This window comes from Manis pentadactyla, chromosome 5, assembly GCF_030020395.1.
Source record: "Manis pentadactyla isolate mManPen7 chromosome 5, mManPen7.hap1, whole genome shotgun sequence".
NCBI lineage: Eukaryota > Metazoa > Chordata > Mammalia > Pholidota > Manidae > Manis > Manis pentadactyla.
The window spans coordinates 111,403,412-111,425,269 of record NC_080023.1 but is presented as its reverse complement, the minus strand read 5'-3'; the positions used below and the strand labels follow the sequence as shown (position 1 = coordinate 111,425,269).

Sequence of the window (21,858 nt, the reverse complement as noted above, 5' to 3'; positions counted from 1 at the left end):
AAAATTTTAAGTTAGTTCTATAGTTAAAATAATGGTTTTGTTATTTATAGATTTTTTTTAACTTGGGCTTAATTTTCACAAAGACATAAGTAAATCTCAATTATAATTTTTTCAGTGATTTTCAAATCTAGAGAGCTTTTAAGATGTATTCAAAAACCCAATGAATAATAAAGAAATGTCACCAACCCTTCTGCAGACCACATTCATTCAAACCTAAGACTATCAATGTGAGTCACTATTACATTACATCTCTTTGGGAGTCAATTCTCTGTGAAATCTTAGATCGCAATCTATTAATTACAGTTAAATTATGGAATCTCAAATTTTATTAAGCCATAGTTAGGCTAAATGAGCATTTTATTCAAGGCAAAATCACCCTTTCACTGTTCTACTAGCATCTATATACTAAGGCAGCCATTATTTCTACTTTTCACATGTCTGTTGCTTAAGGTTTACCTAAAAGCAGTGTGCCCACTTTGCTTGTATGAATATAATAATGAGTGGAATATCACACCATTAATGCGCACCACCCTGGCAATAACACTTAACATATTTTAAAACTCTGTTTTTTCCACATTATCTTTTAGTCAAAATAATAATACACTCAATCAATAAAATCTGAATCAATTCCTTTCTATATTTTAAAAGCCAAAGAATATTTGAGTATCATGCAATATGGACTTGTTTTAGACAAAAAGTGTTTTAAAAACAAATTTATATTGTAAAATTCTAACCATCATTTACTCCTCAAAGTCAATTCTTGAATATATTGCAAAGCTGAGTAACACATAAAGAAAGCTGAAGTAAATTAACACCAACAATCCTTTCACTTACTAAATGAAAATGCAAAGGCATATTCCAGGAGTTTGGGTTTGAGAATTATATTCTTAGATTTGAGTTTCTTCTACTACATGCCAGAGTCAGACAGAGTTATTATGTACTCCATGGATGAACAGTTAGATCCAGGATTCAAACATCAGATTACTTACTAAAGACGTAATTATTTCATAATAGAACAGGCTCTAAAACTGTGCTGTCCAATACAGTAGCCACTAGTCACTTGCAACTATTGAACACCTGAAATGTGGCTAGTCCTGAAATGTGTCCAGGATAAGTGTAAAATACAAACCAGATTTTTAATACTTGGTACAAAATAAAAGGTAAAATAGATCCATAGTTTCTATATTGATATATTTGGACATATTAAAATGTCAAATATTAAAAATAAACTCATTTGTAGCTTTTAGGCTATTAAAATTACTAGGATTGCACATGTGGCAAATAGTTCTATTGGACATTGTTGTTCTACAACGTTCTTAATGGTACATGTATTATCAACTGATCTACAGAAGTAGGACAAGTGAAATACTGGGTTTGGGCTGTGACTGTTAATATTAAAGTTACAGGAATGGAAAAAACATTAACTCCTGAGAACCCTTTTGCTAATATTACAGAATATCTATGTTCATGCAGTGAATAAAGTTTTAAAAGTATACAAGAACCACCATCCTAGCAACTGTGAGAATTAACTAATTACTATGCATAGTTTATGTATAAATTACTAGAACAGCACCTGGCACATAGTAGGAAAATCAGAAGCTACTATTTTTAACAGAGCAATTAAATCTTTAAACACCTACTTAAGTTTATTATATAATCATCTCTAAATACCCTTCAAGCTTGAATGTTTCTAACATGAAGTCAAGTATTTCATTATATTCGCATGAGCTTATAAAATATATTTACATTAAAATACCAAAGAATTTGGGTAAAACAAGAAAATTAAGAAGTTTTAGTTTTTAAAGGGTATTCACTTTGTAATTAATTCATACATATGCAGCGCCACTTTAATGTAACTGTTTTCTTTTTTAATGAAAAGATTTCAAATTATGTGTGTAGATTTAAGGGTAATGATAAAGTCCTGATCTTCCAAGAAATAATGAGTTTGAACAGGACTTGGATTACTTGACATTAAACTTAATAGACAAAAAGAAAATTAGACATACACTTTGACAATTACAGGTTCTAATTTGTGAGAACATAGAAAAAAATTATTGTTGCTGTTTTCACTAATTGAAAATCGTCAACATGACTCTCCAGAGATAAATCACTATATTCCATGATACCTATCTAGTATGACTTTTTTATCCACTCTAAATCACAGTTCTGGGTAGTTATACAGACGGATTTAAAAGGATTATATACTTTATGTGTGGCACATTCAAAAATACTTTTGTATAGCAACTTGTAAAAGAAATCCCACAGCTTACTCAATAATTATTAGTGATTTTCCTAAACATTTTTTAAAAGCTAGAAACACAAAACATCAGGTACCTGAACTTTCAATTTTGGTGAATGAAATCCTTTTATTTAAAGGCTGATAGTGGAATACTATATCCATAGACCAGCAAAACCTAAATTTCAAAACTAAAGTCTTACCATTCTCACAATCAACCTTTTCTGGTTCATTAAGGTTTTCTGTTCAATGCAGAGGTCAACCCATGTTAGACAATTCAACCTCCATAAAGGGAAAAATAGAAATTTTAATTTTTTGATGAAAAGGACCAAAAATGTTTAAGTATTTCACCACATTCCTCAGGAAGTATACATCAAGGGTTATGTTTTTGAAACTTAAGGTCTCCTCATTTGAGATAAAAAGGATATAGATAAAAATTTCTTTCCTCTAGCCATAAGTACAGATAAACATAATCTACACCTCCTATTCCTTATTTCCATTTCAAATTTTTGGTTTAATACTACACTCTACTGAATTTAGGAAACTAAGGCTTCCTTATCAGAGGGGAAATATTAAGGTCAGAAATTTAAGGATTCATGGGAAAAGTCTGAGTTTACACGTTATTCCTATGATGTAATGGGCATCAGCATAGCTCTAAGAACATTCCATCTTTCTATATACTTTCATTATCCATCTAAATTCTGATGTATCATCTAAAGAACCTAAATTTTTGACACTTAAATATACATTGGCTTTTTCAGGTACTATGTATTTGCATGCAAATGAGTATATATTGTTAAAAAACACAAAAATGTACAAGACATTTTTATTTTATTCTTATAATTTTATTAAAAATGCATAAATGATTAATGGACAGGCATTACCAACTTGACAGACCTATCTTAGCTATTCTGTGGATAAAGTGTTTTCTGTTTTTCTAAATTACCTAATGCCTGTTCATAAGCAGGTTGAAAATATCATCTTGGACCCAACATTTAAACAATAAATTAATCTAACTTATACAATCAGACATTATACATTTTCTAAAAAAACTAAAAGCTATCTCTTTTCTTCAACTTTTAAAACACCTGTCCAAGTTGCTTGCTAGGTTTAGAAGCACAGAGGGTTGACAATCAAAGAAACACTAAATAAAAATACCTGAGACTGTCCATCAGTGCTTTATTGATGGCAGGTCTCTCATACTAGTATATCAAAAATACATTTTGAAGAGTAAAGAAAAAATACTCTTGTTCATTGCTTAAATTTCTTATCCTTTAGTGTCCACATTAATAAATCTTATAGTCCATATGAAGTATTATGACAACTTATGAGTTATACAACGTACACTACACTGAAAGACAAATCAAATAGCCAAGGACCTAACAATCTGGGAAATGCCACTCAAGCCTCTCCATTTCAGCTTTATTGATCTGGACACAAGTACATAAGTCTGGAAGAAAAAGACAGAAACTTGGGATACTTCCAGAATTACAATTAACTTTCCCACTGTAAATAAAAACAGCACATGCAGCCCAGGCTAATTACACACAAACGGGCAGCTCCTATAGAAACAACAGCAGTCTTCTGGTCTGTCTCTCATCACCATCACAAAGGTGTTTATCTCCATTGCAGTGTTGGCCCAACCTCCTCCATAAGAAGTTGGGAGTAGATATTCTTGCACAGAAGTCAGTCTGGTCGCTTTCATTTCTGCAGCACAATTTGTTCCAGTATTTATAATATTTCAGTCAATCACCTATTCCTCTGCATGTTCCGATCAAGTGACATCCACGAGCATCAGTAGATGATCACCCTGACTGAAAAAAGTTTAAGCACACATATTTTTTCCCAAGAGGGAATGTCTTAAAAATGACCCAGGAAAAAACTTTTAACAATAAAGCAGTTTTTGGAAATTCTAAATACCATCAATTCTTTAATCTACAATTACAATAACTTCATAAGAGAATGCCAATTCTACTTAACAATATAGACATCTTGTCTTTTTAAAATGTTGAAGCACATTGGTTAACAAAATTAAAGGAAGTCTACTCCACTACTGAGTATAAGACCTTCAGACTACCCCAATCCTACAGACTCTTCCAATCTTACAAGGGGGAAACATGGCACAATGTATTTATAATCATTTAGTAAAACAGAGAAGATAGTTAGAAATTCCACACATAACAAAGTAGAGTAATAATTTAAGAATAAATAAAGCAGAGCTTCACTCATAATTCTTAAATATAATTTATAGCTATGTGGGAGGCATTATCAATAGAATTTGAAACATCAAGAGTCACTTAGTTATCTTCAATTTTCCTACTGAATCTACATAAACTTTAAAAAAGGATAGGTAAATTGGACCAAACAGCCCACTGTTATTCTGTTTACTCTACAAGAAAAGCTATTACCTGTATGTGAACAAAAGGCTTGGCCTGGTACAAACTCTGGACAATCAATCAGTTGAGAGAAGTCTGTTTGTGGCACACTATGTGGGAGAGGGCCTGGAATTGGCCATTTTTCTGGTTCGATCTTTTTCCTCATTTTCTCATCCACAATTTCCACTTCTGTGCTATCTTTCAATGCCTATAAATAAGAATTTTGAGCTATTAAAGAACTTTCATTCAAAAAGTTTTAATTGAATGTCCTATACTTCCAATAACCTAAAAAAATTTTTAAGTCTGCAATTAGCAGACATTATTATGGTTAAATTTCTAAAAATACCCATGAATTAACTACATAGAACAGAATAAAATTTAAATCATTTGCCCCTGTGAAGTAACAAATATCCTGATTTACCGTGTACCAGACAACTTGGTTTTCACAATTACAACAGCCATTTAAAGATTGTACTTCAATTAGAAGCAAACTACTTTTACTATAATTTTTGCTGTCAATTTTTTCTCTCATATTTCCTTTTGTCTTCCTTTAATATACTACCAAATAAAATTTAGGCATTATATTTTATAACTGCAATTAAAACCACCATTAACCGAATAAGAAACACAAACAGATTCCTCACAATACCCCATAAGGTAAGTAAAAGCCTATTTCATAAATGAGGAAACTGAGACTCAAAGAAACAAAGTAACTTAATAATGATCATAGGATTAGTATAAAGCAATACCAGGACTCAAATCATTTATTATCCGTCCACCACTAAAAATCTTAGCCACTAGGCTATGGTGCCTCTCAATGAAGGTGCTGTAATTTAAGGATAAAATAAAATCAGAACAAAATTTCTTCAAAATAAAAATTTTAAAGTAGTGATCTGAATTTTAACTGAAATTCAAGGGTGATCACCTTTGTATTTAGGAAAAATACAAATACGATATAAAAACTTAACATGTACCCTTGTTAACTTATGAAAGTTAAAACTCAGTCTATTTCAGTTGGAGAACATAATAGATGTACTACTTTAAGGATCTTACATTTGCTCTTAATAGTAGTACAATACTTACTTCTCAAATTATATTCTCCATAACTGGACATTATTCTAAAATCAGTATTAAAATTATTTAAAACAAACTGGATGGGAATCAGGATACTCACTAAAAGAGAACAAAGTCTGAAATACAGAATGAAGGAAATAAGGAAGAATTCTATGGTAAGGAGTTTGAATTGCTGATAGCTGTTTTTTTTCCCTACCATATATTTTCCTAGTTTTGTCCAATGAACAAGTTACACCCCAATAGCAATACCCAGCATCCAGATCTTGCAACAACGTGAATTTCAAAAACTATATAGATCAAAGAGCCAGGAAACAGAAGAATTCCATTTACACAAATACCAGAACAAACAAAATTAAGCTATTTTAAAAGACTCAGAAAAGTGGTTTGGAGTGGGGATGAGGGTGGAGAATTGACTGGAAAGAGAGACTAGGGAAGTTTTAAGAGTAATGGACTATGATTTGTTTGGAGCAGGTTTATACAATTTTCAAAACTCAAACTGAACATCTAAGGTATCTGCACTTTATAGTATGTTATTTATACCTAAATTTAAAAAAATTCCTTGAGATTTTCCTATGCATTTAAATTTTTCAAAATACTATTTTGAAAAAAAGACTGCCAATAGTGTTGGCTAGAATGTGGAGAAAGTCAAACTCTCCATGGTAGTTTTAACTGGTTCAATACTTTGGAAAAAAGTTTAGCAGTATCTACAAAAATTAAGTGAAATATATACCTAAGATATTGTGATATATATCTGTGTGTATACCGCATATATGTGATACTATGATACAGTATCACAGATTCAAACTGGAAAGAACCCAGTGTCTATCAACAGGAACATGGAAAAATAGGTTATACAATGGAATATTACCCCAAAATGAAAAATAAACAACTGCTACACACCAACAACATGGATAAACCTCACAGAAATAATGAGTGAAAATCAAATATAAAATAATACATATAATTGATTATATGAAATTAAAAAACAGGTAAGAGAACTCTGAAAAGCAATTAACCTTTGAGCAAAGCAAAGGTACTGACTAGGAGAGGATACAAGGGAGCTTCCTGGGATGTTGAAAATATTCTGTATCTTAATCTGGATGGCACAGATTATGTAGACAGGTATATACATAGGGAAAAGTCATCTGTAATCTTATGAGTTCTAATATATAATATGTAAGTTGTGCCTCAATTTAAAAGAAAAAATGGGGGGAAAACATCAAAGTTCTTTATATACAGTTGTAGAATGATCTTCCAAATAAACATAAGATGCTCAACATCACTAGTTATTAGGGAAACACAAAAAAACCACAACGAGAAACTACTACCTATCTACTATTCAAATAACTGACAATACTGAGTGTTGATAAGGCTGTGGAGTATATGGAACTCTCATATAAAATAGTGGAATGCAAAATGGTTAAACCCACTTTGGACAATAAGTTGGCAATTTCTTATAATTAAACATACACTTACCATAACTGCCAGCAATCACAATCCTTAAAATTTCTCCAACAGCAATGAAAATATATGTCTACACAAAGACCTTTATGCTTTACTCATAATCTCCAAAACTGGAAGCAATTTAAATGTCTATCAACAGATGAATGGATAAACTGGTACATCTGTACTGTGGAATACTAGTCAAAAATAAGAAAGAACTAACTACTGATGACATGTAACAAACATGAATAAATCTCAAAAGCACTTTGCTGAGTGAAAGAAATCAGAAATAAAAGGCTACAAAATTGTGTAACTTATTTATATGATATTCTGGAGAAGGTAAAACTAGAGGGATAAACACTAGATTAATGGTTCCCAGGGACTGTGTATGGAGACAGGTACTGGCTACACAGGAGCACAAGAGTACAGGTCTGCCAGAACTCATAGAACTATAGAGCAAAATTACAGAGCAAAAAAGGCATATTTGACTGTATGTATGGAGGAAACAGAAAATGAAAAATGCTGAAACCATTTCTAGAACAGGACAGACAAGAGACAAAAATATTAAGAACACAACTGGAAAGATTTTTAAATCAGCCTTTTGTAGCACATGAAAAACTCTGAAATTTTTAATAAAGTGGAATACATGTATTTTAGAGCAACCTAAAGAAGACTAAAGGACCATGAACACTCAAGAAGGTTGAAGTTTGAAGCATCAGGTTAAAAATAAATGGAAACATCATTAGTAATTCTTTCAGGGGTTTCCAAGGTTAGATATTTACTTGGGTTTTATAAAAGGGAAAAAAGCCATGCGGTGCAGTCTAAGCCTAAGGCAACTACAGATTGTTTTTGCTTTTTTTCCTCACTTTTTTTTTTAACACTTTGTTTTTTAGAGCAGTTTTAGGTTCACAGCATGTCTTAACAGAAAGTACAGACTGTTTTGTAACTGTTTCATAAATGAATAATCACCTCTAAAATGAGATTAAGGTTTGTAGTGAGAGCCTGAACACGGTGGAAACCAGCAATCAGGGAAATAGGCAAGAAACCTTGTTCATCCATCTTCCTCCTAAGAAAAAAATCCCGTTCCAAATTTTCTATACTGAAGTAATATTCACTGAAAAGAGAAATAAGTAAACATAAATTTCATCCATTTTTTCAGTAGGAAATGAAAATACTATTGCTTACAGGATCAACTGCTATAAAACTTAATTTATTAACATATACAGATTTAATGTAATATAGACATGGTAAATGTAAGGAATAACAGCAAAACCCTACTGATTTAATTTCTCTTATACATGAGTAGAAAGAAATTTAGAATACTGATTATCTTCCAAAAAACATTAACTACTTAGAGGTCAGCTTTACCTAAGTATAAAGAAAAAATCAGCATTCTACTTAAAATAGTTCAATAATTCATTTTTTAAATGAGTCAATTAAGTGAAAAATTTCATTACAAAGCTACTTTAACTTGCTTCATTTAAACACTAAATAACAAGCTAAACACAAGTCAGCAGACTGCCTTCCAACTTATTCCCATCACTGAGAAGAATGGTCTACTGGAAGAACCCTTCGTCAAGTTTACAAAGTAGATTACAGTTTGTTTTCCAAATTGTCAGGGTACTGGACATTGTTTAATAATTTCTGAACCCTAGTAAATAGCACAGTGCTTAGTAAAAAAAGTGAATACATGTGCACAGATGCACACACAGACAGTTATATATTTGAACGATTCAAGATCTCCCCCTTTCTTTGAAAGAATAAAAGACATTAAAAGTAAACAGAATATAGCTGAACAAGGAGCACCTACAACACCATGAGGTACATGAAGGAAAAAATACAGAAAAACACTTTAATCTTCTCTATTAAAGCACAGAGAGAAATGTAAATAGACAAACGGAATGATCAATAACTACAAGTTCCAAGATACAAAGATAATATTAAGACTATATTTAACCTTGGCATTTGAGAAACACATTTAAATTACAGCCTCCATATAGAAAAATGAGAATAGGATTCTAGAGAGATGGAACAAGAAGATAAATGGAGAAAATGGAGAAAAGAATACAAAAGAAATACATGATATTAATGATGATATGGCCTATAGTTTAAGTAACCCTACTGTTTCCAAATCAAAGAAAAAGTTTTCAAAGATAGGTGGCAAATTATGAGAAAGCCTACCAGCTCATATATTTTGGATGTAATGCTGGGTGACTAAAGATACACTCAGAGTATGTAGATCAAATTCTAACTTTGAAGAAATAATCACCCATAAATGAAAACTGACCTTGAGCTACTTCTCACTTGGGGGAAAAAAATCTTGTTTTGGAAATGTAAATACCAAAATTGTTTCTTTATACTCTATTTATCCAACTATCAAAGTGCAAGGTTTTCTTATGTCAGTGACTACTAGTGACATCTCAGTAACACTCATAAATTATTACTCTTCTTAAACACTGAAGAAAAATATCTGTGTTGAAGAAATGAACATTCTGATTTTTGTTATACCTCAAGAGCCCTTATCATAGTGCCTGGCATGTGGTGAGCACACAATACATGTGTTTTGGTTTTTGTTACACTGCAAAAGCCCTTTTCACAGTGCCTCACATAGACAGGCATATAATACATAAGCTTGAATTCTAAATTTTCAGACATTAAGACATTTGATTTAATTACAAGTTAAAACTCTTCTTAGATGCAAACTTTCTGTATCATTAATAAGATACCTTTTTTATCTAGTACTTTGTGAAAACCACAATACCTACACAAATTCACAATTCACCCTATTACCTATAGTATTTATTTTTTAAAACTTCAAATGGACTGCAAACACAGTAATCTCTAAATCTGAATGCCACGACTGTCCTAGCTAGAAATAATCAAGATCTTAAATTTTTAATATTCTGACATCAAAAATGACAAATATATATTTTCAATTAAAATAATTTTTAAAACACAACCATCCATAACACAGTTAAGCCCCTTACTTCAAAATACATTTAGCAAAATTTTCCACAAGTGCAAAGAAGTTTATCAGTAACTTCTCAAAGAGAAAAATCTAAACCCTTGTCAATGCCTATCTATGTATAAGAACCCTCAAATACACAAAGTCAAAAGCATGACTCCTCAAATCCAGATGTCCACTAATCAAAGAATGGTAACAGTAAAGAGCCATTCTAAACCTGATGCTCTAACATCTGCCAAAACCCTACTGCTAACACAGTAACAACAACAAAAAAAGAAGTCATGCTCATTGCTATGTCTGACATTTTGTTCGGTGTCCTAGGGGACATTATCATGTCCTACCTTAGTAGCTCTGGATTCTACACTGCATGACCAGAAATTTTGTCAACACTGAAGTAGTTCTGCTCCTCCCTCACTTGTATGATCACTTTGGAGGCCGATTATCCTGACAGGGAGTTTCATGTCCACTGTCAGGTCTCAGAAGGGACCTGGCAGCAAGAGTTACAAAAAAGACAGGAATAGTGGTCTGAAGTTGACAGCCACATGCCAGGCACTTTCTGCCCATAAAAAGGCCCTTTTCTTCAGTGTTTGCGTCAACTGTAACAAAAGAAGCAAGAACAAAATAAACAAATTGCTTCATATTATAAGCCAGTCAAATCCACCATGCAGTCATCCCAGGAAGATGCCTGGCTGATGCTGATGAAGAAATTATTTTCTACTAACGGAGGATAGGGTTCATTTTCTTTTTAAATGAAGATAGATATTATAATTCTTATGCTTTTTGAAAATTAGCCTTTTTCCTTCACCTTGCAAGGATTTTTTAAAATTCTAATTTCAGGAAATTAGTTATGCAAACCACTTAGGAACATTTTTCCATCGCTATATAAACACACTATATAAATAAGAAAACTTCCTATATAATACTATGCAGAGAAGTTATTTTTTCTTAAAGGTAGAACAAATATTCTCCTAACTTCAACTTCAGTATTCAGAAAGCAACTACTATGAGAACTAGAGTAAAAAGTCTAAACTAAAAAAGACTTGGTAGTCTCCCTTTAATATATGTTACAAAGAAACTTAAAAGTTAAAATACAAACTTAGAATTCTGAAATCAACTGCTAAAAAAGTCAAGCTAACTATCACCATTTTTTGCCACTTATGTACATTTGTAAATTTTAATATAAACATTTATTGGCAAATAAGCTAAGTTCACTTGTTCAATTTCAAATACATATACAGTTTTATATTCTTGTATTTAATCATTCATATTATGCTATGACATTTTAACCAATATCCTTTAAGCAGAGAAATACCTAAACAATAGAGAAATAGGAGTCTAAGATAACAACATGAACCAAATTTTTATAAAATACATATTACTAACATTTCCTAGGAAAAAAATGCAAATAAAATAGTAGTATAAGCCTCCAATTTGACTAATCAGGAGCGTAGAAAATGTGTTATAATATAGTCACTGCCAATGATGTTAAAATTTGATATTGCAACAGATTTTACTATCACATCTGCTTATGCGTGATTCACTTACATTTGGCGCTTAATATACTCTTTAAGCAGTGCTTCCTCCACAGGATACACCTGTATGCCTGTACCATCATCATAGTAATACATCATACTGGTATTAAATTCTGTTGGAAGTGGTTGATCAGTACTTTCACCATGTTTTCGATAACCATATGAATAATCAAAGTTCACTTGATGTGAATAAAGAAAAAGAAAGGTGATTACAGATTTAAAAAAAACACAAGAAATAGTTTACAGCTATAAAGAAAAATCCAAAGTTAAGTACTTCAAAGGATAATAAACATTAAAACCATCTTTATTATCAGACAAAAGAATTAATTAAACCATTATATGGAAAAGTGGGAAAAATTAACAGAGGGCTTTGCACACTTTTTTCAAAGTTCTTCTAATTTAACAAAACAAAAAAGCATGTCATACATTGAGGATTTCCTTGGCCTCGGCCTCTTCCCCGTCCTCGCCCTCTTCCTCGGCCTCTTAAGGAACCTCGGATATTACCACCCTCACTTCTCATACTGGCAACTTCATCTTGATGATCTCTTTTTTCTCTATCACGCCTCCAGCCTTTTTAAAACAAAAAGATTTTTATACACTCTAATTTTCAGCTATGAATAACATGAATATCTTTATGAAAACATGGGTAACTATTCTTTCCACTTTGTAACTAACTGTTAGTAATCAAGCATTCTTCAGGTAGATATAAACTTAAGAGATACCCTAGGAATTTGTCAAAATTTCTCTGGCATAAGAGGGCCATATAGTACTGACATATAAAGACAACATTCTAATAAGTAAAATAACATTCTAAAAAGATAAAGAGGTCCTTTGCTAAGATTTGACTGTTAAAGATTCAAGAAATTCCAACATTACTGAGTATGTACTATATACAGCAAAAAAATACTTTCTATAAAATGTTTAAGGACAGGATGTTTCTATTAAGTAAAAGTTGCTGGTTTTAAAGAAAAAAGGAAATGAAAACACAAAACAAACTGGGAAAAGATATGTGCAGCACAATATAGGAATTATACCCAATATACATACAGAATCATACAAATCTCTCTTATGTGCACATGTGCACACACAGTAATTCAGTGGGGAAAAAAATGGCTAACACATAAGGGCAAACAAGGGAAATGCAAATGAACAATAGATACAGAAAATGGTGCTCAGCCTCACTGGCCATGAGAAATGCAAATTAAGACAATGAAAGAGTATTTCATTTACCCTAGTCTGACAAACATTTTAAGGTTCTGTAATATCAAATATTGACCAAGACAGAAAAGGTCGAACATTTGTATACTGCTGTTAAAAAAGTAAAACAGACATAAAGAGTAAAAACAAGAACATCCACTTTGACAAACAATTTGGAATAATCAAGTAAATTCAAAGGTATGTATATCCTAGAAAACAGGGATTTTCAACTTTGGCACTATTGATATTTTGAGCCATTTTGAGTGTGGAGGAATGCCCTGTGTACTATAAGATGTTTAGCATCATCCAGGACCTTTACCCACTAGATGCCAGTAGCACTCACCTGGCTAGTTGTGAAAACTAGTATTATCTTCAGAAATGTAAATATCGTCCTTAGGAGAAAAAAACAATCACCCCCACTTGGAACCACTGCTCTATATCCTATAATTTCTCCTCAATGTCTATCTATCTCAATACAGTCTTTTACAAACATTCCTACCTCAACCCACAGCAAGCCTTACTGTATGTCACACTATAGTATACACACAAATTTTTTGTAATTTAAATAACTATCATAAAAAATTATTATGTGAAGCACTCTAGTCCTTCAGTTTATTGAAAAACCTGATTATAACTCAGCACATCAATTTCATAACACACTCACAGGTTATAGATTGAAGAAATTACCTTAAAGAGCCTCTTGTACACGTTACTAGAAAACACACATTAAAATGTTCATGGTAGCACTTTAGTATCAAAAAACCGGAAACAATCCAAATGTCCATCAAGAGAACATATTTTATCAAAAAGTAAAACACTCGTTAGCAGGGGGAACAACAACAAAAATCAGGGGAATACAACCAACGTGAATGAACATAAGAGAACAGATTAAGTGAGAAAAAGTAGCGCCAAAGAACATGGGAATGATTATGTATACATGTGTTAAAATTCACTGAGCTCTACACTAAGATTTGTGCATTTTATTGTATGTACCTCAATAAAAATTTTAAAATTTTAAAAAGAACATGTGAAAGGAGTTATATTGGATATCAATTTCAAAATCACTGAAAAAAAATATTCAGGCTTTTTTTTCTGAAAAGGGAGGCAATGAGATGAAATTGTGGAAGGCACACAGGTAAGTTCAAAGGTAATGGTAACAAGTATTTCTAAACTGTGTGCTGACTTCCCAGTGTTCATTGCATATACTATTGTCCTTTATAACCTTAAATATGTTCTTATATACCCCATATTTAATAAGAAAAAAGTTTAGTTATGAATAAACACTACTTTAAGAACATTAAAAAGTGTCATGGTATCTGCAAGTTATTTTCAAATAATTCAACAGATAGATGAATTACATATAGCAAAATTACTAAATCTAGATGGTGGCTAGACATGTATTCACTATAATTCTTTGAACTTTTTGTGTGTTTAAAGTTTTCATAATATAATTGAAACTTTAAAGTGGTAATATTATGTTTACAAAATTGTCTTAATCCTTCTTTGCCATTCACAGAGCAACATGCTTTAAAAATTATCAAACTTAAGACTTCAAAAGAAAACTGTAAAACCAAATGCTCATCCAATTGTTTCCACATATCCTCCTGTCTTCTGCTTTCTGAAATAATGTATCTGAGTAATGATATTTGATGAGAGCAATACCATTAAATGAAAGAATGATAGGACACATCATGATGGATCAGGCTAACACCTGAACCAACTCAACTTTAACACAACTTAAAGTGAGACACCCAGACATTTTACTTCTACTGCTATGATATGTTAAGACACATACACTATGAAGTATTCCTACCAAAACCAAAATAAACCTGAACCTTATCAAACCTCTAGCTCTTATTACCATTTACATATAAAAAAGACATGGGAACATGTTGGAGAATATGATAAAGCCATCAGCCAAATTCAAAATATGGGAAATTCTGTGAGACATATACTCTAACAAATAGCAAAGAAAAAAAACATTGCTGGTGAGAATGTAAAATGGTATAGCCAATTTGGATAACAATTTGGCAATTTCTTATAAATACACACTTAACCATGCCACTTGACAATCTACTCCAGGTCTTTACATGAGAAACATATGCCCACACAAACACTTGCACACAAATGTTCAAAGCAGAACTACTCATAATAAAAGGCAAAAACTGGAAACAGACAAATTACCCGTGAGTAGACGAATGGATAAAGTAGTATTCCTTTCAACAGAAAAGTATTCTGCAATAGAGGCAGAAACTACTGATACACAGAATGATAGTGATGAGACTGAAAAACATTATGTTGAGCAAAAAGGAGACACTGAGTGATTATAATGCATAGTTCAATTAGTGTAAAATTCTAGGAAAGGCAAATCTAATCTGACAAAAAGTAGATACATGGCTGGAGGAAGTGACGGTAGTGTGAGTTTACTTTAAATATGTAATTTATAGCTCAGTAAAGTTGACTTTAAAAAAAAGGACCCAGAAATGACCCAGAAGAGGATCACATTAGCCTCATCTGGGACAGCTGGAGCATCAAATTAAACAATCATGGTAACAGACTTGTAACCCATTGAAAAAATTAATAAGATGTTTACGTAAGTCCACACTGATAATGGGAAGTTGTTCGTTATAGAGGAATGCCAACTAATAAATACAGAAGGTATGATGCAGTAAAAAAAAAATTTCAGCATTTGCAACTATCATGGTAATAACTGAATCAAGCAAGTATCATCAATGGAAAACTAAAGGTCAAGTGAAAAGTCTGATGAGAAACTGACTTGTCCACAGTCTCCAATTCTCTCCCTACCAACTACCTATTAATCACAAAGGGGAAAAGAATACCTTTATAATAAAGAAATCTGAGTACATCGTCCTAACCAAGTGCTCAAAGTTACTATCACTAATAAAATAAATGACGATCATGTGCATTTCCATGTGATGCACTGAAGAAAACCACTTAACTTTTGTAGTATTCCTGCCTAAAATTCAAAACCCAAATCTAATCATGAGAAACATCAGAAAACCCGAAGTGAAGGATATCTACCAAATAACTGTCTCATAGCCCTCAGAAAAAAATCACTGTCATAATAGATAAAAGCAGAACAAACTGTTCCAGAGTAATGGAGACTAAAGAGAAAACACACCTAAAAGCAACATGTGATCCCAAATTAGATCCTGGAAAAGGGGGAAAAATTGTAAAGGACAATATTGGGAAAAATTTGCCTGTGGACACCTTAGTGCTATTCTTATGATTCATACTCTGAAGGTGATTAGGGCTTAAGGGAAAATGTCTACAACTTACTCTCAAAAAAGTTTGTATTTATTAAAATAATTAAAACTAAGCTCTAGCATTTTTTTCTTAGAATGTAACTTACTTCGTGTATCATTTCTCCTATTGTCATGTGATGATTTATATGCTTCAGGTTGACATCTTGAACTGTTCCGGGATCCTGGTCTTTCTTGACTGTCTGGTCTTACATCATCTAAGTGGAGGGGTACCCACTTGTGCTTATTAGCTTAAAGAAAACAAAATCATTTAATGACAATGCACAATTTTCATTAAAGCTTTGCAAATCTTAAAGGACTCTACATTTGATTTAAGTGGAAGACTTAATTTGTCCTTACAATGATTATTTGCAGAATATAAAATAATTTTCTTCTCACACAGCTCCTTAATAAACTTGTATGTACAAATAATATTTCTAAAAATCAAATGAAAAGCCAGTGATGGAGTAAAATTGGAATTCTCTCACTTTTAAGTGAAATGCTCACTTGTCTGCTTAATTCTGATAGATAAGCTATTCACATATAGTACACATACACACTACTTCTGTCCAACACTGATTTTTATGATTTTTAGGCTTTAGAATGGGGTATACCTAGTAAGACATCATAATGTATACATTTCAAAGTTTGGTGACCCAAAACAATTTTAGTTTCAAATCACTATCTAAAATATTGATTTATCTAGCATTAACTACTAGTCAAAGAGATATCTCAAAATTAAGTTTAAGATCTTACTGTATTTGATATATTTTTACTGATACTATGCATTTTCCTAAGTTCTTAGGACAAGAGTTACAAGCAATTTAACTTTTCTTGTTGACCAAATGATACTGTAATTGCTATATTAGCAAAATTTTGAAAATTACTTATTTCAGTGATTCCACAGTTAAGGTTTCAAAATGTTCAATCCTCTGCCCTGTATTTTTGACTAAAACAAAAAGATCCACAGGCAAAGGAAAAACTACCAAGATAATTAAGGGAAAGGGAATAATGTGCAACTATAGTACCTTTTTCCTAAAAATCCTGTGAACTATGGACAAATGAGGAAAAGAGAATATGAAGAAAATCTAAAGACTCTCTAAAGTCTATATATATTATAAATTTTATCACTGAAATTCTTTAGCATAAACAAACCCTTCCTTTGAAGATAAAAATGTGTGCTTTAATGAGAGTCAGTTTATGACTTGATTATATGAATTTAACTGCAAACACCTGGATTTCAGTGTTGGTTAATCAGTTTTAATTGAAGCAACTAACATGGACAGGTCTGTCATCTGTATGAATAATAGACAGCCAAAAAGACTACTTAGGTATCTAAGAAGCACGAAAAAGATAAGTGATAAAGTATTTAAGAAATGGGGAAATTATTTTCTAACAACCACATGGTTATCCTGTTGGCACCATTTTTGAGCAATTAGCCTTGGCTCATTGTATCAAGTGAGTCAAATGCTTACACCCTCAGTCAAGGATTAGGTTATTCACTTAAAAAAAAAAAAAGTCATGTAAGTGCTCACTGTAAGGTAGATTGTTAGTTCCACTATTAAAGAAGTTGGCTGATAAGTACTGCATCATGAAATGTTCCCTCCCATGCCATATAACCTCTATGAACTGATAAAATGCTTCAACAGGTTCCCATGGTACTCAACTAACATGCTAATTCCAAGTTACCAAGGCCTCTCATAATGTGGACCTTACCTACCTTTCCAATAGCATTTCCTTGCCCCTCTTCACCTTGCCTCAGCTAGACCTTATGACAATGTAAGGAACTTTTGGCCTAACAGCCTCTGAAGATACTTTTGCCTAGGCTCAGAACACTGAATGACTGACTGTATATGCTTCAATAAAATCATCTTTCCCTAGACATGTGAAAAGTTTTGAAAAGAATGTGGAAAAGGATGTAAACAGAGTCTCTTTTTCCTCAACATTTTCTTCAAAGTGCAATTTAATGGCAGAATGCTTCAAGAAAAAGAATTGACCAAATTACTCTGTTTTCTCTTAGGGAGGATTTTCTCAGAACTCCCAGAAACAAAGGGAGCAGTTTCAATGCACATTTAAAAAACAATAGTTATCACACAACTTTCCAAGAATATGTCTATACTTACAGCTATAAGTGGAACTTCATTCATTCTTTCACACAAGTCAAATGCAAAAAGGAAAGCCAATAGTTCAAAAATGTTATGAAAGCAAATCAGCAACCATTGCAGATAGTAGCGTGAATAAATCCAAAATACTCTTTGGTGACTACTAGGAGTCAATTAAATACAATTCTTCATTATTGCAACTTTCTTCAAAAAGTTAAAATAAAAAATGAAGATATAAATAAACTTGTCTTCCTTGATTATTTGACTGAGCCTCACCCTTACTGACATTTTCACCAGGACCATCTAACTTACAATTGCCAAAACATGGAAGCAACCATTGATAGATGAATGGATAAAGAAAATGTGGTGTGTGTGTGTGTGTGTATATATATATGTTTGCATGTATATAAAATACTATTCGACCATGAGAAAGAAGGAAATACTGGCATTTGCAACAACATGATGGATCTTGAAGGTATTATGCTAAATGGAATAAGCAAGACAGAGAAAAAAAAAAACACTGTATAAGCTCACTTATATGTGGAATCTTAAAAAAGCTGACCTAAAAAACCTCACAGAAACACAGAACAGATTGGTGGCTGCCAAAGGCAGGGGTAGGAGGAATGAGAGAAGATGGTCAAAAGGTACAAACTTCCAGTTTAAAATTTTAAAAAGTAAGATTAAAAATTTCTGGGGATGTAATGTACAGCATGGTAATTATAGTTAACATTGTATTGTATGTTTGAAAGTTGTTAAGAATAGATCTTTAATGCTGGCATCATCATAATTCAGAATGGCAGTCATAGTCACTATCTATAGTTAAAAGAATGAGTAAAAAATAAATTTGTGAGAATATTCTGTCAAATTACAATAGTAACCAATAGAAGATCCAAAAAGAGGGATTTTGCTGCTTTGGGAGGAAGGAGGAAGAGTTAGGATAAATTTTAATAAGTAAGTTAAATCCTCTGATATTAAGGTAAGGAGCGCTATAGATGTTCTCTCTTGATAAGTCAGGAAGGATATGAGCATATTGATGAAATATGGAAGTAATATTAAGAAGAAACAGCCAAAAGATGTAAGTAGTTTGCAACTAAGCACAGGAAGGAATGGGGAAGGTGTCTTTGCTTTTTGATGTATTGCCTTTCTCTGTACTGTTGGATTTTTAAGTCATGTGTTATGTATCATTTCACATCCCACAAAAAAAAAAAGAATAGATCTTTAAAAGATCTGCACAAAAAAAAAACATTGTGCCCATAAGGTGATGGATATTAATTTAACATTATGGTAATCACTTCACAATATACACATACATCAAATCATTGTGGTGTATACTTTAAACAAATATAATATTATGTAAATTATATCTCAATAAAACTTGGAAGAAGGAAAGATGTTATAGATGAACTAACCTCTCTTTCGTTGATTATTTGATTGAGCCTCTTCCTCACTGACAGTTTCATCAGGACCATCTAATTTTGTTTCCCGGCTTGCTTTACTCTCATTGTTACTTCTCTTTTCAACCTTGTCTTCTCTTTCTTTTCTATTTTGTGGTTTCTTGTTTCCTTGGCTGATGACACTCTGACACTGCAAAATGTTTTTCTGAATGAAATAATTTTCATGAACATTTTCACTAACCAAAATATTATATAATGCTCCTTACCTAAATATTTCAAAGCAAATGACAACTTTTACCACAAATTTTAAAACAACTTTTCAAAAGACACTGTTAAAAGTTAAGCCACAGACTGGGAGAAAATATTTGCTAAGTATTTGATAAAGGATGTATATCCAAAATATATAATGAACCTTCAAAACACAGAAATAAGAAACACCTCAATTCTTAAAAATTATATGAACAGGTGTTTCACCAAAAAATTATACTGATGGCAAGTGTATATGAAAAGGAACTTGACATCATTAGTCAGAGACATGCAAATTCAAACTACAATGTGACACCTCACGCAGCTAACTAGAAAGACTAAAATTAACAGACTGACCACACTGACATTAGTGAGTATGTGGAATAACTAGAATTCTCACACTGTTGCTGGGAATCAAAAGTCTGACAATTTCTTTAAAAGCTAAACAAATAACTACCATATGATCCAACCATTCTACTCCTAGGTGTTTACCCAAGAAAAATGAAAACGTACATCCATGCAAATTTTGTACACAGATGTTTATATAGCAGCTTTATTTGTAAAAGCCAAAACCGGAATCAACACAAATGCCTCTCAATAGGTGAATGGACAAAAGGCACTGTATCAATGTACTATGCAGTGAGGACTATGCAGTAGCTCAGCAATAAGGAATGAACTATGTATAGCAAAATGGCCTAAATCTCAAAGTAATTAAGCTGAGTGAAAGCCAGAAAAAGTGCATACTGTATAACTCCACTTATATAAAATTGTAGAAAATGCAAATTAACTGTAAGTGATGGCAAGCATATCAGTGGTTGCCTGGGATGATGGACGAATGCGACAAGGAGAGTTACAAAGGAGTGTGTGGAAATTTTGGGGGTAATAGTCAAGTTCATAACCTTGATTGTGGTGGTTTCACAGGTATATAAGTCAAAACTTACCAAATTGTATACTGTATATATGTGTAGTTTATTATATGTCATTTATATACCAATTAAGCTGTTTAATATATATTATCTACAACTACACACAAATAATACTGTACAAAGTACAAACAGCAAAGGGTATGTGAAATGAAAACATGTAACCAGATAACCATATATGCTACTCTTCTAAAAAGCCCCTTGATAAAGTATCTCAGAACCATCTTTCAGAACTCCTTTCATAGTTAAAACTACATTAAAAGTCCATTTATTGAACACATGATATATATATATACATGTGTGTGTATATATATTGACACACATATAGTTAGCTGTTCAACACACTGAAAAGATTATAAGTCAAAGAAAACATATACAGCATAAATTCTGAAACACAAAATGGGCTTCAATAAGACATATTAAAAATTAATCTCTTTGTAGATATTAAGTGAAAATGACGGCACAGTATATCTTCCCCTTCCAAATGTAAGGTTACCTCCTATGATTATAATCAGATGAAGTCTATGTGATGAATAAAATCCGGTATCTGAAAAATGGGTAAGACTAAGCTGCTGAGATTTCAGTACCTGTTCATGACTGCAATCCTTGAAATGTGAAGTAAAATACACTCTGCATGTTGAAATGAAAATATTTTCCCTTTATTGAAAAAAACAATCTTGAAACGATACTTACTTCAGTGTTCACTAATTCACTTGGTGTTGGCCAATCCTCCATATCGCTGAAATCACTAGCCTAAGAAGTAATAAATAGGTGTTATATCTGCAAATTAGAAATTCTAGATAAAAAAATATTTTCTAAAAGTGAGAGCAATTTTTAAATCACATACATTTAATATATGCAGGCATTTGTCAAATTAATCCAAAAGGCTATCTAAACAACGTATCACTGAAATAATGCTTTGGTCTTATAATCCAACTTCTAGCACTTTTTAATGACATTGACTAAATTTATATAATCAGGATAAAAGAGGCATATGGTGATTTGGATAAAGGCTACAATTCCCTAGTACATTAACTTTAAACTAGCAATGTTACAACCAGAAGAAAAATATACTGTAATTTGGGAAGAGTTCCTAACATATCAATTT

The 21,858-nt window shown here is 32.1% G+C and overlaps 1 protein-coding gene across 6 annotated transcripts in view; it reads right to left on the bottom strand.

Moving 5' to 3' along the window:
* LARP1B (La ribonucleoprotein 1B) overlaps positions 1-21,858 on the bottom strand; it is a 196,098-nt gene that overhangs the window by 166,391 nt on the left and 7,849 nt on the right. For 4 of the 6 annotated variants that reach the window (XR_008997858.1, XM_057502607.1, XM_057502608.1 and 1 more), the window contains exons 3-9: positions 21,444-21,503; positions 19,597-19,786; positions 16,196-16,336; positions 12,052-12,195; positions 11,639-11,804; positions 8,098-8,242; positions 4,645-4,819 (exon numbers count right to left, since the gene is read on the bottom strand). Coding sequence is in view for 5 of the 6 variants with exons in the window: in XM_057502607.1 (XP_057358590.1) it covers positions 4,645-4,819; positions 8,098-8,242; positions 11,639-11,804; positions 12,052-12,195; positions 16,196-16,336; positions 19,597-19,786; positions 21,444-21,503 (1,021 nt within the window). In the remaining variant the exon portion in view is untranslated. Of the gene's footprint in view, positions 1-7; positions 4,051-4,644; positions 4,820-8,097; positions 8,243-10,434; positions 10,688-11,638; positions 11,805-12,051; positions 12,196-16,195; positions 16,337-19,596; positions 19,787-21,443; positions 21,504-21,858 lie in introns of those variants that run through there. The other 2 variants (XM_036922944.2, XM_057502610.1) reach the window with 2 other exon arrangements.